This window comes from Clarias gariepinus, chromosome 27, assembly GCF_024256425.1.
Source record: "Clarias gariepinus isolate MV-2021 ecotype Netherlands chromosome 27, CGAR_prim_01v2, whole genome shotgun sequence".
NCBI lineage: Eukaryota > Metazoa > Chordata > Actinopteri > Siluriformes > Clariidae > Clarias > Clarias gariepinus.
The window spans coordinates 8,125,308-8,142,948 of record NC_071126.1 but is presented as its reverse complement, the minus strand read 5'-3'; the positions used below and the strand labels follow the sequence as shown (position 1 = coordinate 8,142,948).

At 36.6% G+C, this 17,641-nt stretch overlaps 2 protein-coding genes across 2 annotated transcripts in view; one reads left to right on the top strand and one right to left on the bottom strand.

Moving 5' to 3' along the window:
• Positions 1-1,916, top strand: part of LOC128515024 (nesprin-2) — a 118,797-nt gene extending 116,881 nt beyond the window's left edge. The window contains 3 exon segments of the mRNA XM_053489005.1: positions 233-289; positions 544-578; positions 935-1,916. Coding sequence (XP_053344980.1) covers positions 233-289; positions 544-578; positions 935-1,145 — 303 coding nt within the window. The 3' untranslated portion in view covers positions 1,146-1,916.
• A 355-nt stretch (positions 1,917-2,271) lies between these two features.
• esr2a (estrogen receptor 2a) overlaps positions 2,272-17,641 on the bottom strand; it is a 30,364-nt gene continuing 14,994 nt past the window's right edge. The window contains exons 6-9 of the mRNA XM_053488522.1: positions 10,093-10,226; positions 9,323-9,506; positions 6,055-6,284; positions 2,272-4,928 (exon numbers count right to left, since the gene is read on the bottom strand). Coding sequence (XP_053344497.1) covers positions 4,891-4,928; positions 6,055-6,284; positions 9,323-9,506; positions 10,093-10,226 — 586 coding nt within the window. The 3' untranslated portion in view covers positions 2,272-4,890. The remainder of the gene's footprint in view (positions 4,929-6,054; positions 6,285-9,322; positions 9,507-10,092; positions 10,227-17,641) is intronic.

Below are 17,641 nucleotides of genomic sequence, written 5' to 3'. Positions count from 1 at the left end.
GACTATTCAGGCTATCCTGAGAGACATAACGGACTTGTACAGCAACCTTCAGTGCGAGAAACTATTATTATTAGTAATCCGTTATACAGTATTTTCACTTCACTAAAGCAACCTTAGTTATAAATCAAACCAATGATCACAATGGGGTATTCAATTCAGTTTTTTTTATAGCACTTCAGCAATGGATATTATTGTCTTAGAGCAGCTTTAAAGAAACTCTTTTCTGCTACAGGATTCCTCTGAAGCACCGGCTGAGGGAAAAGGGCAAGAACCAGGAGCTTCCTCTATGGTAGGCATGAGCTTATCGTAACCACTTCCCAATACGCTAAAACCTTTATACAAACTCCTAGACCATATATTATGTTATATTTTAGTTAAAAAAAAATTATAATACAAAAAAAACTACTTAATTTATGAGTATGAAGATGGAGGTTTTGACTAGCTGAGTTTAAGATGTTAAGCTTCTACACACAGAATGAACAGTGTAGACTTACTGCAGTAGTAATCTGGATGTTCATCTGTATGTGTTTTCTGTGTTTCTAGGATGTAACAGCCAGCAGAGCATCCGGCACCAGCAGGTACTACACAGCTTTATTACTTAAGCGTAGTAGGTGTAGTAGTGGTAGTATCGTATCCACCTAACGCCCGCTTCCGTAGTAACAGCTGACTCACGTAATACAATTCTGCAGCTTTTAACGTAATAAAATGTAATACATATCATGATACATTTGTGGGATTTTTTTTGTACAATTTTGAGGATTTCTACCTTCCCACAAATGTAACAAATCCCTTTGTAGGACTATGACGTTTAAAGCTGCGGGATGTATTACGTATGTGGGCTAATATTTCATTGAAGATGTTTACAATCCATTACCACGGATTGTCGAGAGGAGAACAAAAATGCGTCTTAATGAGAGAATTCTTTCTGTTCCAGGACGCAGAACAGGGATTCTTCCCCACCGCGCTCTTTCTTCTATCGGGTCCTGCGAGCTGCCTTCCCGCTCCACGTCCTCTTCCTCCTGCTGTTGATTTTTGCCTGCCTGGTTCCCATGTCTGAAGAAGATTACAGCTGTACTCTGGCTAACAACTTTGCAAGATCATTCTATCCTATGCTACGCTACACTAATGGACCTCCTCCTACTTAAAATACACACACACACACACAAATGACCAACTGGTCCACTTCCAAAGGTGACATATAGAAACTCGAGAAGCACTGTGTATAGAAGAGCATATTGCTACTGTCCAAAATGTTTTATTAGGTGTATTTATAAAATTGATTTTATTCTATTTATTCCCTAAGAAAAGCCATACTACTGAGACTTTTTAAAAAGATAATCAACTCCTAAGTATTATTATTATTATATGTGTGTTCTTTTACTACTGTGACTGTGAGAATGTTAAAAGCGCATAATCAACTTCACCGAACCCCGTCGATACTTTGGCTTACAATCACTGTTCAGGCTTTTAAGTTTCCCCGGGTGAATTAAAACCATTGTAACGAAGTTATGTGGTTGTTATTTCAGACATTCTTATTTTAACCTATATCCAAGTCATCTGGATAAATGATAATACCATGTAAGACTGTATATCTATGTTTCATGCTTAACAGTATGTTTCCTTTCAGTTGAAACAGCATGTCTAAATGTAATAATCATATTCTTCACTTGTGCATTATTTGTTACAGAATGAATTTTGGGAGCCACTTGATTTATTTTTTACTTTATTAAGCCATGAAATGCTATCATGTGGATATTTGTTTCTCCAAGCCTTGTTTTTCATTTTTCATTTTTCAAGTAGAGCAGTGAGTTCACTGTAATAAGCACTGACTTCAGGAATTTTTCATGTACCTTGCAATTTGTTTCTGAACGTCTGTTTAGTTTTTCTTATTTGGTAATAAACATTATCTTGTACAAGTCAGATGCACTGGGTGATTTTTTTTTATGGCAAAATTTTTTTTATCCATTTTTATGAAAGCTGTAGTCAACTCCACAGGATAAGGTAAAAAAAAATCCTTTGATTGTTAAAAAAAATACCCTGCATGAGACTAACAATATAACCCCAAAACCCCCAAAATAGATCTCTAAAAAGTATAAAAAGGGATATATGCAAAAAGGCATAATTAATAAAATTGTTTTTATAATTCATAACCTAAATTAGATTGCGTGACTTGCTTAGATCTTTTATAAAATGCTGTTAATATATTTTCTTCTTCACAAATGCTCTGTGCACACAAACACACACATTAAAGACTCAAAAGAATGCAAAGAATCCTTTTCATGAATGTTTTATAACAAGATTGTAACTGATACATAGCAGCGCATTGATGGTACTAAACAAAAGTTATAACATCCCTATTCACTGGCAATGTGTGATATTCACGATATACAAATCGAAATAAAGATTACAGACATTTCTGTGTAGATTAAAAGACATTATTCATTTGGGTCTTATAAAGATACATATCTGCTATCTGATCCTGTAACAGTTTACATAATCATCTCTCCAGGTCAGTTAAAAAAAATAAATCCATGTTTTGCCTTAAAATAATACAGTAAAATCAAAGCAGGTTTTACATCACGGCATGTGATAAAGAACTCGCACATCTATCTATCATGGATTCTAAGGCATTCAAATGCTACTGTTGTAACATGATCTTAATCCTAAGAATAACAGCCATTTTTACCTGTCATGAATTTCTCAAAATGTCTCCATAAGCTCTTGCTGTTAATAAAAGCCCTAAAGCTGCAGCAAGAATTGAGAAATAAAGGGGAAAAAACAGGCTATTGGATACTGTTGCAAAATGTTGCACAGTCTCCTAGGGCGAATATAAAAGTTTGTTCTTATCCTTTCAAAATTGCTGCATACTTTTATTTTGAAAAATTTACAAAATAATTGTATTCTTTTCTTATGGAAATGTCTGCCAAAGTGGTTTGGTGTACAACAGCTGATATTTTTAAATTGGGGAAAATAATGGAATGCTGATGCTTTGGAGTAAAAGCTGCCTGTGATTAAGCGTTGGGAAGCCATGTACTAAACCGCTATCAACAATTCTGGCTTTACACATACAGCAACAAGTGCAATGTAATTTTGTAAACTATGGCAGTGCATTTCATCATGTCACTGGTAGCAGGGTTGGCGCTTTTCTTACTACTTGAACATGTCTTTTTGGCTGTGTACGTTTGGTCATTGGTAAATGTAAAACCAGCTGTCCTTAAGGGTTTTTCTTTGCATTATAGTGCATATAGACATTTGACAAAGTAAAGGAAAACACAACTGCCTCACCAAGGGGTTACATCACTACCAGCCACTAGAACAGTCAACAATTCTTCCAAAAGATTTCCATAATTTTGTCTAACGGTACACATCTGTGCAAAATCCCTTATACCCCTTTTCTAAAAAGGCACTTCCAGAGCTAGGTCAAAGCTCGGCTCTCAGACAGAAAAACCGGCTCCATGGCGGCACCAAAACTTTGCTGGGCTGGAGCAAAGAACCGCTTATGGCTGGGGCTGGGGCAGTTTTATTACAACCAACTTAAAGTTTGTGATGGCCATTTAAAAAAAGATTTTGACTCAATATGGAATGGGTCGCTCAAATTCTTTCTAGTAATTCTAGAGTCAGCAAAATTGCTCGCTTGTTGTGCTTGCCGCTAACATTTAAATAAAAGATTTGCAACATCGCTAGCATTGAAACAAGCTTTGGTGACTGTTAAGGAAAAAGCACGAGTTCATACTTTTTTTGAGACATTCACTGAACTCCTGTTCCCTGTAAATTAGTGTTACACAATTAATCACATAAAAATCGCATTCGTAATCGCAATATGAACCTGTGCGGTTCTACAATCGCAAAAAGGTGCGATTTATTAAAGTAAAAACTTGGTTTGCATAGTCAGTCATTCATGTGGAGTTTTGCCTGAACTGAACATGACCTATGGTCTCAGAGGCTCCTGCTAAAATCAAAATCCACACATATAAGCTTTATGTATGTTTTTATATGTTTGTGGTTTTGGTAACCAGAAAAGGCTAGTTTGGTGCTTTTTGAATATGAATATAAATAATTAATATTAAGCAAAATAAAATGAATAAAATCGCAAAGCAGAGCATTTTCATGCCTAAAGAGTCCACCCCAATCAGAACAGCGGTTTCGTCATAGGGTAGAGCTGCTCAGTCAGGAGAACTTTGTATTTATTTGCCATGACCCTTCTGTCTGGGGGGCGAAATGGCTTCAAACCAAACCAGGCAGAGCCATCTTTGTTTTTTTCCTTTAATTTGTCATTCTTCTCTATGTTACATTCGTTATATTATACAATACATTTACGATTTTGTTGCATGTTGTCAGCTGGTATAACTCATATCATTGTAAATATACGTGCATTTTGTGCGTAGACTAAGTTACCCTGTTTCTTACCATTTGATAAGGTATCTTACACCTTACAAAAGGCATTATATGTGTGCACAAGCACAGAAGGCATGATTAGTACAGGCACAAAATGGTGTTTATCATAATTCCTGTTTGGTAGGGGATATCATTACATGTTTTATAGTGCAGGAGTGACACATGTCACACTTTCATTAAAGCTGTAATTTAAACATTATCATCACAGTGGAAAAGTCTTCTAACAGTATATCAAGAAACAAAATCTTGGCTTATATATAAAAAGAAAAGTCTCAGGCGGAAAAAAAAAGAAATACAATAAATGCAGAGAGTTTTGCAAAAACCAGTACATACAAATACGACCTCCAGGGATGTTTACCTGTGACACCTTTATTTTCACAAAGCTACACACTGTAAGGCTTTATAATACAGCTGATTTGGTCCAGTTCTTTGAGTATCCAGGTCCAGACTGATGTTCCTGAGCTTTATGGTTGCTCTGGTTAAGAACATCTTGCTTCAGTCTGTCTTCACCATGCTAAGGTCACTTTTGAGAACTAGCAAGAGAATGACAAACACAGTTTTATTTACTACTGATGAGAAACAGAAATTACATCAGCCACTCAACAAAACAAAAGAGTCACATAGACCAAGTGTGTGGTTAGTTGGATTAAAAAAAAAGGTTTCATCAAAATATTAAGTTTCTCTAAATAAAAAATGTTACTAATAGCTAATAATAAACTTAATTTAAAGGAGACAGGGAACAAGGCGGGGGACACCCTGGACAGGGTGCCAATTCATCGCAGGACACACACACTCACACACTATTTGGGAACGCCAATCAGCCTAATCTTTATGCCTTTGGACTGTGGGACAAAACCAGAGTACCCAGAAGAAACTCACCAAGCACGGGGAGAACATGCAAACTCCATGCACACAGAGGCGGGAATCAAACCCGGACACTGGAGGTGCAAGGCGACAGTGCTAACCACTACACCACCATCTCGCCTAAATAACAATTTAATATTTTTTTTCTGATTTAATTACAAGTCAAAACAAACTATCAAATTAAATTTCAAACAAGCTGTGCTGCCTGCTGGTTGATTAATTTAGAGCACAATACCTGTAGGATCATAGAAAAAAGGTGAATAAGGTGCAATAACTTACTGAATCAATACCCATCTCTATGATATACACAGAGACACATATGTCCTGGAAAATGTGTCTTTTCAAAGGAAAAACTGTTAGAGACGCATTAAATACTGCGGAAAGTGGCCAGTGTTTGTCTGATCTCTATCAAAAGATAATTTATCAGATTTTAGCTTTTTACTAGGAATGAAAGGCCTGCGAGCATGAACTATAAACTAGCAGTCACAGAGTTCATCTGTCATTGCACAAGACTGTTAGCTGATCACTACAAAATTGTGTCTGTACCTTCTCCAATGGACACTACATTGTTTGGACAGGGATTCTGCTCAAGTGCAGTGCATTGGTGAAAATAACACCTTAGGTAGGTACGTTCTATTAGAACTGTGAGCATGTAAATTTGTCTTATTTATTAAAAGTCCATCTTAACTAGCCTTACAGCTAGCAAAAGAGTGGAGGTTTTGCTTGCAAAAAGAGCAGGCAAGTTTGAGAAAAACCAACTGGATGAATTGTGGCAAAATAATGAACTTGTCTTACCATTTTGGCTAAACTCCACAGCCCCCTCCATGACCGACTGTGCCCACTGCTGAGATGAATAGCTGTAGGGCTCCGGTGCACCAGGTTCCTCGTCAGACGTGACAGCCCCAGTGGAGTGGGGCAGACGTGAGCTGTGCATGATGTGGGCATCGAGCATCTCCAAGAGCAGGTCATACAGAGGCACTACCTTCTTCAACTTCATGCAGTGCAGATGGTCCATGCCTTTGTTACTGCAGTAAGAGCAAACAGCAACAGCTTGATGGAAGAGGGTTCAGGTGGTATAGTGTCACTAATCATCTCTCTGTTATACTGAGAAGCCGTTAATGTATGGAAGTAATGGAAGTATAATAGTGCCAAAATTCCTCAAAGCAAAATAGCAGGTTGAATTAGATGAACTGAAAAAAACGTGTTGCAATAAATATGTTTGAATTTTTCTGCATTGCAATTTGATCTGAATTGAAAAAAATCCTCAGAGCATTTACAATGTTTGAAATTTTTGCCACTGCAATTTATTGTGGTTGTATATTTCAAGTGAAAATGTCATTCAAGCATTTAAAATTCAATGCAAAAATATTCAAGTTACTAAGTTGCAGTTCAAAAATATTTTCAAGTGTTAAAAATACAATCTTCATTATTTTTCAATCTTACAAATTCAGCTCGACAAAATTCAGGTAATAAAATTCAGGTAATAAAATTCAGGTAATAAAATTCAGGTAATAAAATTCAAGTCGCTAAAATGCAGGTCTTCACATCCGGGATATCACAGGAAGAGCAGTGGAGAGCCGATTGCTGCTGTCCGTGCCGCAGTGTACTTTAAAGTGTGCTTCCTGCGCCCTGTGCAGTCTACTTCTTAGAAACTACTTACCGATCGGAACGCAGCCCTCTTAACTAACAGGTCGGGTTGCCAGTTGCACAATAAAGGGTGTAATGTGTTAAAATTATCTCTCTGTTGTAAACGCTATATTCAAAGCAAAGCCAGCGCTCTTTCATTCACACGCGAGAACGATGGGTTTCCCGCCCCTGAGCTCGGTAATGTACAGTCTGTGGAAAAATTCAGTACAGCAGCAGAAACAAATTTAGGAAGCAGTCAAACAGCATGGGTTTAGCGAATGACACCAGAGTAACTGCAGAAGTCTGACTCTGTGCAAATAAACTGATAAGGACAATTCAAGACAAAAAATAAAGACAGATATATACGATAGATAGATAGATAGATACTTTATTGATCCCGAAGGAAATTCCAGATATCCAACAGCAATAGAGACATTAACAGTAAGACAGGTTATAGACTCCACACTGTGTATCTTACAGTCAGTATACAGTCAGTATGCACAGGGTAATGTGAGAACTGACCAGAGTTACTAGTGTAATAATGGACAAAAACTATATATATATATAAAAAGTATATAAAGATAATAAATATAAATTACAATAAAAAATAAAAATGGGGTTAATTGCAGTGCAGCCATTGATGTACAATGTTATATGTGACAAAGTCACAGTGCGACAGGTATTAATGAGGCGCCGTATAGGGCTTAAATCAAACTTCACTCATGCACACACATATGAAACAGTCACATATACATACATACTACTAACTGTTCAAATAACTACATGAAGACTTATGACTTCATACTTAATATTAAACTGAAACTGAAATGTTATTGCGTTGCATAAAATAATTTATATAATTTATTTATATTATATTTTAATCAGACTGACATTAAACCGCACTATCCACACTTTACGTTTTTCTTAATTACAAAGTTTTTGTGTTTACCTTTATTTATAAGCAATATAAATTTAACAAAGTCTAAACAGCATGTATGTTGTTGCTGCTGCTGAGGAAATGAATCCCCTCTTGTTACTGAATGTGACTGAACATTACCGAGCTCAGGGGCGGGAAACCCATCGCTCGCGCGTCTAAATGAAAGAGCGCTGGCTTTGCTTTGCATATAGTGTTTACGGCAGAGGAGTAATTTTAACACATTACACCCTTTATTGTGCAACTGGCAACCCGGCCTGTTAGTTAGGAGGGCTGCGTTCCGATCGGTAAGTAGTTTCTGAGAAGTAGACTGCACAGGGAGCAGGAAGCACACTTTAAAGTACACTGCGGCACGGACAGCAGCAATCGGCTCTCCACTGCTCTTCCTGTGATATCCCGGATGTAAAGACCTGCATTTTTGCAACTTGAATTTTATTACCTGAATTTTGTCGACCTGAATTTGTAAGATTGAAAAATAATGAAGATTGTATTTTTAACACTTGAAAATATTTTTGAACTGCAATTTAGTAACTTGAATATTTTTGCATTGAATTTTAAATGCTTGGATTACATTTTCACTTGAAATATACAACCACAATAAATTGCAGTGGCAAAAATTTCAAACATTGTAAATGCTCTAAGGATTTTTTTCAATTCAGATCAAATTGCAATGCAGAAAAATTCAAACATATTTATTGCAACACGTTTTTTTCAGTTCATCTAATTCAACCTGCTATTTTGCTTTAAGGAATTTTGGCACTATTATACTTCCATATTAATGCAGATTAAAAAACCAGACACCTGTGCTTCATGTGTCCTCTCAACTAGAAAAAAATCTTACTGGATTTGTTCATATATTATATTGCCCTCAAATATTAAATAATTTCAAGTAGAAAACGTAAGAAATATAACACAGATAAAAAGTCAACAATAATAATAACTCGATATACCTCCTGGAGAAATTAGGAAGTAGAGGCACACTGCTTTTCCTGGAGTAAACACTTAAAACAGCTTGTTTCTATACGGTTACAAAAATATGAGTCTGTATCCTGCCTGAGATGTCTGGGAGGGTGGGTGTGAGTCGAGAGGGGCGCGACTCGGATCACTCGCTGTTTCTGTCCTTCCCCTCTGCAGAGGCTTTCAAGCCAAGATGGAAATTGGTAAAATGGGAATTTTGCACTTGGAAAAGTATTCGCACAACATTTCCAGCGACGGTTTTTCACTTCAAAAGTAACAATATAATTAGTAGGGGAGCCTAATAATTTGCAAATGATTGTTGATTGTAAGGCAAAGGGCATAAAACCCCTACAGTATCAGTCCTATATGTCCGAAATTTTTAAGCGATAGTGCTGATGCAAACGAATTAAGTAGTAATTAAGTTCTAATCAAAGGGTTTCATCCTTATTACTTTAATATTAAACATTATAAATGATTAATCATTTCACAGATCGTATACACAATACACCACTCATACACTGTTAGTTACAGTTAGATCCTCTCTACCTGACGTGACGTATGTGTGAGAGCAGCATGAGAAGGTGGGCCAGGCGTGTGGAGCGCTGCTGAAAGCTCAGGCCCATCTTCGAGATGGACCAGACCAGGGCATCCGTTACAGAGTCCAGCAGCTGCATCAGTCTGGTCCTGCTCTGAGGTTCATCGTCTGCCTCGGCTGAAGTCAGACACATGTCTGCAATAACACACGTTACTCCACAACTACTATACTTAAAGAGACTTCTCATGTAAGCCATTAAACATGGAAAGCATTTAACTGATTCCGAGGAGTTCTTGTTACAGGTAGAGTAATTATAAGCACATGTTTTTGTAGGGTCAATTACAATTGATCTTGTATTCATGAAAAGAAGAAGACAAATCAAAGATTTATGGGGAAGAAGTGACTGTGACACAGTCCTGACAGATAGAATACTACACTAGTGCTTCTTAATAGTGCATTTTAAAAGGAATAGATATATGTGCTGAAAGGATCCAGGACTCCCCAAAACATGTTTGTTGTTTCTTTTCGACATTTACTGTGTAAGCAATACTCTTACGAACCCTTACCAACACTCCCGTCAGTTAAACACAGGGTAGAAAAGAGCAATGAACTTGACTGAAACCCATTTATTGCAGGGTCATGAAAGAGTGCCAGATTTAAGAGTGCAATGTGTGCAAACTCAAATAGACAAACACACACACACACACACCCTTAGAGGAAACTGCAAACAGAAATGTGCATTTAAGGGTGCATTGCCGCTTTGGGACACAAGCATACTTACTAGAGTTGAGGAGGATCATGGCCTTGAGACAAACATACTCCTCTCTCTGTAACTTCAGTTCTCTGAATCGGGACGTGGCCGCCAACAACATGTCAAAAATTTCCACAAAGCCCTGCACACAGCTGCCCTCATCCCTGTGGAACAACACAGGAATTACACATATTCCTCCCAAACAAACTTCCAAATAAGGAGGAATATTTGAGTATCTGTGAAAATAAATGAATTGACTTTGGATAACATCATTGAAAAAAAGAACTCCTGTATAAATAGTTGAAAATAAAAAAAGCTTTGCTGATTTTCATCACTTAAGGATATGATATATCGTTTTAAACACATATGTACAGTAGTAACTGCTGTCTATAAAACTAACTGTGAAATAGATTCAATGTGTAATTTCATTAAACATTAATGAACAGCAGCATACATGTGCACGCCTGGTTCGCATTAAAACGGAATCGCAATTTTCATTCTTTATTAAAACGTTAATAAAATTCGGCTTCAGTTTGAATGGATCAAGGAATTGTGAAAAATGTTTTAAGTTAGCATTAAGCTAGTACCGAGTCAACATACGAAAACTGACATTTACAGTCTGCCACTACCTAGCAGTTACACCTGCATTAATGAAGTACAGAGACATATATCACTTAATGTTTGGGGAAAGATTTTTATATTGAACAAACACAATATTATATACATAAAATATTTAGTTTGCCACTTTAGTTCTAAATTGTGATTTCTGAATGTTATAACCTTATGGGACCACAGGCATACATGCAGTCGGATAATGCATACAGGTTATAAAGTGCATATCTGTACATGTAGTCCCCATCTTACAAACATTCGCGTTACGAGCGGACCGTGGACCATTGAAGTAGCTCACGTCTGGTAATTACTTTATACAAATATATTTTGGGTTGTGGAACATATCATTGGAGTTTCCATTACTTGTTGTAGGTAAAGTTGGTAGACAAAATGGCATCCGGGATTTCCCGAGGATTCATTCCTCAGGTGCTGTTGAGCTTTTGGAAAATGGGACAGATTTAGTCAAGTGGATTGGTGTGCTGTAGATTATATATTTGTGTCAAAGGCATATAAGACCCACGTTGTCCGATATACAAACAAATCTGACTTACAAACATAGAATGAAACTCGCTCGTAAGTAGGAGACAAACTTTACTCTGCTGCGGTCAACAACGAAAGTGAAATTGGATATGGAAGAGGAGGAGGCTGATGATGCTAAATACTGAAGTTTTTGTAATGTTTATAATGATTATTAATCATTACAGATGTTTAAGTAGAAATGACCAGGTTTTAGTTTTAAGTTAGAAACAGACCTGTGAGACACTATTAGATATTATATAAGCTTAATTACTGAATTTTTTAACTAAAAAATAATGTGCAACCGTAGAATAAAGAGCTGACTGATCTCAGGACCGTAAAATGACCTTAGTCTTACAGCTAAAGCATGGCACAAAATCATTAAACCCCATAAACCAGCATAAACCATTATAAACTTTTATTGCTCTAAATAAACATCTCTATGGTAAAATGAATTCTGATTAAATGCTGAGACATAAAGATTTTCCTCTGCAGCACTGAGGCATGACTTGCAGAACATTTTGTTCACATTCATAAAACTCAATAAAGCAGAATTTAATTTTAGATTTATTTTAGCCTATTTATTGCTGCGTAAGTCAGCTGACTAAGGGATCGGGAAGTTTTGTTTTTGATGTTTCAAATAATCCATCTTACCTTAAATAACCACACTGGTAGAGCCCTTTTGTGTGTGTGTGTTTGTGTGTGTGTGTGTGTGTGTGAGTGTGTTTAACCCACCGCCTGTGACCTATTTTTGCCATGACCTTTAACCATGTCACTTTTTGGCATTCAGGTAAATATTGATTTTTATCCAGGAGCATGATGGACAAGCAGTTTGTGGGGTGCTTAGCGGTCTGTATACAGATGGAGCCACGCCAAATAGCCGCGGAAGTGTGAATTGCGTACGAATGGCGTACGGCTGCCTTATGCACGCCGTAGTCCCCCCTCCTTTTTCTTCGAGAAAGGCGTGTCAAGATTTCACAGTAAACACGCCCATTCAAGCCCTATTTATGCATTTACCTGGTTCCACCACTAGATGGCGCTTCGTTCTCAAGGACCCGTTAACACAAGCCAGCAATTTAGTTGCGCTGAGTTGCAATCACGTGATTTTAACAACCCACCCCCACCGAACTGACGCTGCCAAACTGCACTAGAGATGAAGATGGCGGCTTAATGGTAAGTGGTGTTTTTATTTATAAAATTTGTTTGGGATTAGTTTACAGTTTATTTTCCAGTTTAGTTTTTTTACCGGCCGTTTTGAAAATCACTGGCAGCACCAGCAGCGGTCAGATGTGACTTTAGATAACTTAATGATCTGTTTACCAAGTCTGGAGTTAACATTACAGCTTACTGTCAGTGTCACAAACTCACAATGTCACTCCTCTTTAACTAAAAAAGACACTAAAGCTTCGAAAATACTATTTATGTCCCTATTACAAAAGCTGCACTACCGGATGAAGAGTGTTTGTGCTCTATAAAAATGCCTTTAGAGTCTGACCGCGTGTTGTCTGGATAAATTTAGCATTTATTTATTCTTTGGGTAAGAGTTAATCTGCAAGTTATATCTGTGAATATAATGTGATGCAGTTCATGAAGGACACAAGCTGAGGATAGATGTACAAGAGCTCGCGAGCTAAACGCTCATAACCGGGTTTATATTTTTCTCAATTTGGCCGTGACTTTGCGCGGTAGCGCGAGCGCTTAGTTACCGAACTGGATAAAACTCTGAAGTGTTTATCAGTTAAGGAGTGTGGGGGGGGGGGAGGTGTGTGTGTGTTTGTGTGGGGGGAGGTGTGTGTGGGAGGAGGTGAGGGGGGCTTCAGTACTCGGGTAGTTATAGTTTGGCTTCAGAGATGAACTAATATATACGAGTGTTATATCGCCTAACTTATTTGTATGAAAAGCGCATTTTAATTTAATGCAGACGATAATACAGACAGACCGGGGTTAACACTAACAAAGTTCAATGGTTAAAGTTATCCCAGTTTATTTACATTCCAGAATTCCACAAAACAGTATTTTACACACTCTGTGGTGTAGGTTTACTAATATCTTTTATATTTATTACAACTAGATATTCTGTAAAGTTTATTTATCTTTGTCTTCACTAAATTCTCCTGTTTTCTTTAATCAGAGCTCCGCTGTGGAGGATTGGGGGGTCAGACGGATGACGGTTGGCCTTTTGGAGCTACTGGAGGAGCCTGAACAAGCTGTTAAAGGGAGCTGTAGGAGGGATGACGTCACAGTGCAACAGCTTTAGAATGATGTTTGGTCAGGTCTACTGTATATTCTGAACATAGAATTGCAAAACGTCTAATACTTTAGGGGGGAAACAAAGAATTAAACAGTTCCATCTTTAATATTTTTAAAAAATGATATTTTAATATATACAAGAACCAGATAGAGACTGATAAGCAGCTGGTGTTATCCGGGTATTTTAATGACCTTTAAGCAAAAATTAAACATGTTTTCACCTGTTTTATACAAATTATTTGTTTTTACTTTTACTTTTGACTAGTTTTGAAAGAATAAATTTTATTTTTAAAGTCATGTGTGCGTGTTTTAATTGTTGGGGGATTGTTTGTGTATTTAAAAATACATTTACTTAAACCAACAACTTCAATGTGCAAAAAATGGGACCCGACGTTGTTTTAAATAGTCAAAGAGTTGGGCTAATAATAATAATAATAATAATTATTATTATTATTACTGGTTATAGAAACGAATGAAAACAACAGTTAAACACTTGATCATATCTATCTGTGCTAGTTTGTGTTTGTGATTGTGACCCATAATCATTTTTTTTCTCAGTATAATGTTTTGGGGGGGTTTTAAGAATCCATTAAAAGAGCAAAGACAAACTTGGAAGGTAAGAAACCTCAGTGGAGAATACTGACTATGACATGGTGCTAATTGCTCTGTGTGTGTGTTTTTGGCGGGGGGAGGGGTACTTCAGACTTACTTGTCTGTGCGCAAAATGTTTGTGTTAAACCAACGGAGAAATGCAGGAGCGCGCGCGCACACACACACACCTCTCATCCACAACCGCTTTAACTGTTGTCTTGTAAATCATTGATTAAACCTATGAACACAGCTGTTCAGCATCAGTCCTAAACACAAGCGCAGGGTCTGTTTTTGTCCTTAATTAAAAGACACCAATATGTTAATTTACACAATGATAACATGTTGTTTATGTTTAATGTTTATTTTGCGGGAAAAGGTAATAAGCAATATTTAAAATAAAACAAACCAGGAAGTAAGTGTTTCATACATTAAGGTGCTGTGTATAACCAAGTGCTCCAACAGACATAGCAACAGTGTGTGCGCTGTGGGGGATTGGAAGGTGAACGAATATAATCATGTACAAGACAAAGGACGTTCAGAGGTGTGTTATACCCCCCTGCCACGGATTGCCGCCCATTACGCAATCGCTATCTTCAAAGAAAAGCCGCCGCCCCTTTTCATTCAAACGCGTTAGCGAGTGTTTTTCTTTCCCTACGCTCGGTTTTGTGAACACAGTTGCGTTCAGTAACACGGTGGAACCAATTACATAAACAGCAGCAACAACAACCATTATGATCACACTTTGTTGAATTTATATTGCTTAAATATTTCACAGCTGTGTCCTCTTTGCATTGCTACGTGTTTATTTACTTCCTTTTCGCATCGTATAATGCACTCTAAAATCGACACTATCAAACTTGGAAATTATATAATATTCAATCAAACATCAAGTTATTAAAAGTAACGAATTTGTCACTACTCTTCTCTCATGCAGCACGGCTAAAAAGATAATAAAAATTACACCAAAGTGCTGCAGGTTTGGTGTCTGTGAGCTTTTTCTAATCAGAGTTACACGGGGGGCATTTTGTGGCTGATCCAGTTACACTCTACTTAGATATTACACAGAGGGGAGTTCACTTCTGTTCTCTTCATCCTAGCTTAATTTCATCTCATGAAATAATAGTAAGTTTTGTAAAGTCTGAGTTCATCTCCCCAGTCAGTGTTGTGTATGGACAGGGTAGCATCATGGCAGGATTGGTGTCATTTTTATTATCTTTTTAGCCGTGCTGCGTAAGAGAAGAGTAGTGACGAATTCGTTACTTTCGTTACTAGACTATTTTGTCTGCAAGTGAAATACATCGATACGTTAATAATTTACACCACGATAACATTACTGCAGAAGGATCTAGAGACGTGACTTTAAGACGTTCACAGTATATTCAAACCGTAGACAGTGTTTATTTTGCAGAACATTAAAAAACAGCCATGTCCAATAGAACAGTGCATCTTTAATAAGCCACATTGGTTTCCAGTCAGTAGTAAAATTAACGAAAGACTGAGAAGCCCCGTAATATAAGCCCCCGTAATATATATATATATATATATATATATATATATATATATATATATATATATATATTTTTTTTTTTTTTTTTTTTTTTAATGTTCAAATTAACGTTTCAGAGTAGCCTATATAATTTGTCTTGTCATCTGTTTACAGCGTTGGCTGATTTTGTGATTGAGACCCATGGGTTAAATTGAAATATTTTATTATTAGTAGTAAGCCAGGCTTTAGTAACCTTGAATAAATCACAATATAAGCCCTCTCCCGCGCGCACGCTCTCTCTCTCTCTCTCTCTCTCTCACACACACACACACACACACACGTACACACAAACAAATAAAACATGAAATCGCGTAAAACCAAATGAAACTATCGCAAAAAATATATAAGCAGTAAAAATTACAGTAGTATCCTGTAGGTGATTCCTGTCCTGATAACAGGCGCTGACCCTCTGGAACTGTTTAGTTCTGTTAGTATTGTGTTCAAGTGTGAATGTTTATGGGGATTTAATCTGTCTCTGCTGCCGCATCTATTCACCGGAGTGATAAGTGATTAATGTCCCATCAGATCTTTGATGGGGAAACGTTATGCTGGTTAAATGACTAAAGACATACTGATCCGTATGGACAGATATTTGTTTCATATATTATGCGTTATTAATCGATTTGTTTTGCCAATTTTTGACTATCAGCGAAAAAAAACATTAGCGAAAACATAAAAAATATAACGAAAACAAACCCAAGCAGAAGTTAAATTTTAAGCGTTACTTTGCAGCAAAATATTATCTACCAGTGTATTAAACGGAAATAGATAAAATACACCGTAATGTAAAATACTGTACATAGCCCGCATTTGTATTCCGTACCTACAACGACCGGTATAGATAAATTACAGATGTTACCGTGTCTTTAAGTATTATTAAGGATGTCGTGAAAAATATTGCAATAAGTAGTTTTATTAATTAATTTAATCATTAATTAAAAATAGCATAAGCATCATGGATTGTGTATTGAGGGATTTAAATCTGTTTTATGAATCGTTTTTTATCCCTCTTCTTTACCACATGATCTATTTATGAAACTATGTTGACTTAAGTTATGTTATATATATATCAAATATAGTAATCGGCTGCTTGGACACTGCAGTTAACTGAAGCAGTCAATGCTCCATCTGGCGGAATTATACAGCATTACAACCATCTTTTTAGAAAGCGCATGGGGGCGTTTATGGGGCGGGGCATCGTTAACTACGTCATCGCGGGGATAACATTCCGTGCACGGATCGATCATGGTCCTGTCACGGTCCTGTCATGGACCTATCATGCTCCAAGCGGCTGTTTGACGTGGCTCCCACTGTATATGTACAATACTGTGCAAAAGTCTTAAGCACCATATTATATGCTGTACCAATTTTGTTATGTATGTTTATCATGTCTGCATAATTACCAGTATGTACAAAATCATTCCATATTTCCATAAATAACTTAACAATTAATAAATAAATAACATTACAGGAGAATATATACATGGCTGTAAAGAAAAAAAAAATATAGTGCAAGACAGACCAGTTTTCAGATGGAAACAACAAACCTAATGTACGCTCCTGGGATTTGCATAAAAAAAAAAACAGGAATTTGCTGTTTTCTTATAAAACTGCACAAATCTGTGTCTAAAACTCCTGATTTTAAGCAGATGAGTTTTCACTCCAAACATTGACTGTTTATTTTATTACTCTTTATTGCTCTTTCAATCAAAAGCATCTTTTGCTTTTGTCATATTTTTGTATGTGTCCAGGAGCGTACATTATGTTTTTTGTTTTCATCTGAAAACTGGTCTGTCTTGTACTATATATTTTTTATTTATTAATTTTTATTTATTAAGTTATATATGGAAATACTACATTTTTTTGTACTTAATTATGCAAACATGATAAACATATATAACAAAATTGGTACAGCATATAATATGATGCCTAAGACTGCACAGTACTGAATATATACTGTATTACCGTAAAGTGTGCAGAATGAAGGTGTGAAATCGCTTTTAATAAGTAAATTTCAATTGCACATTTATAAACGTATATTTAAAAATGTACAGCGCCATCAAT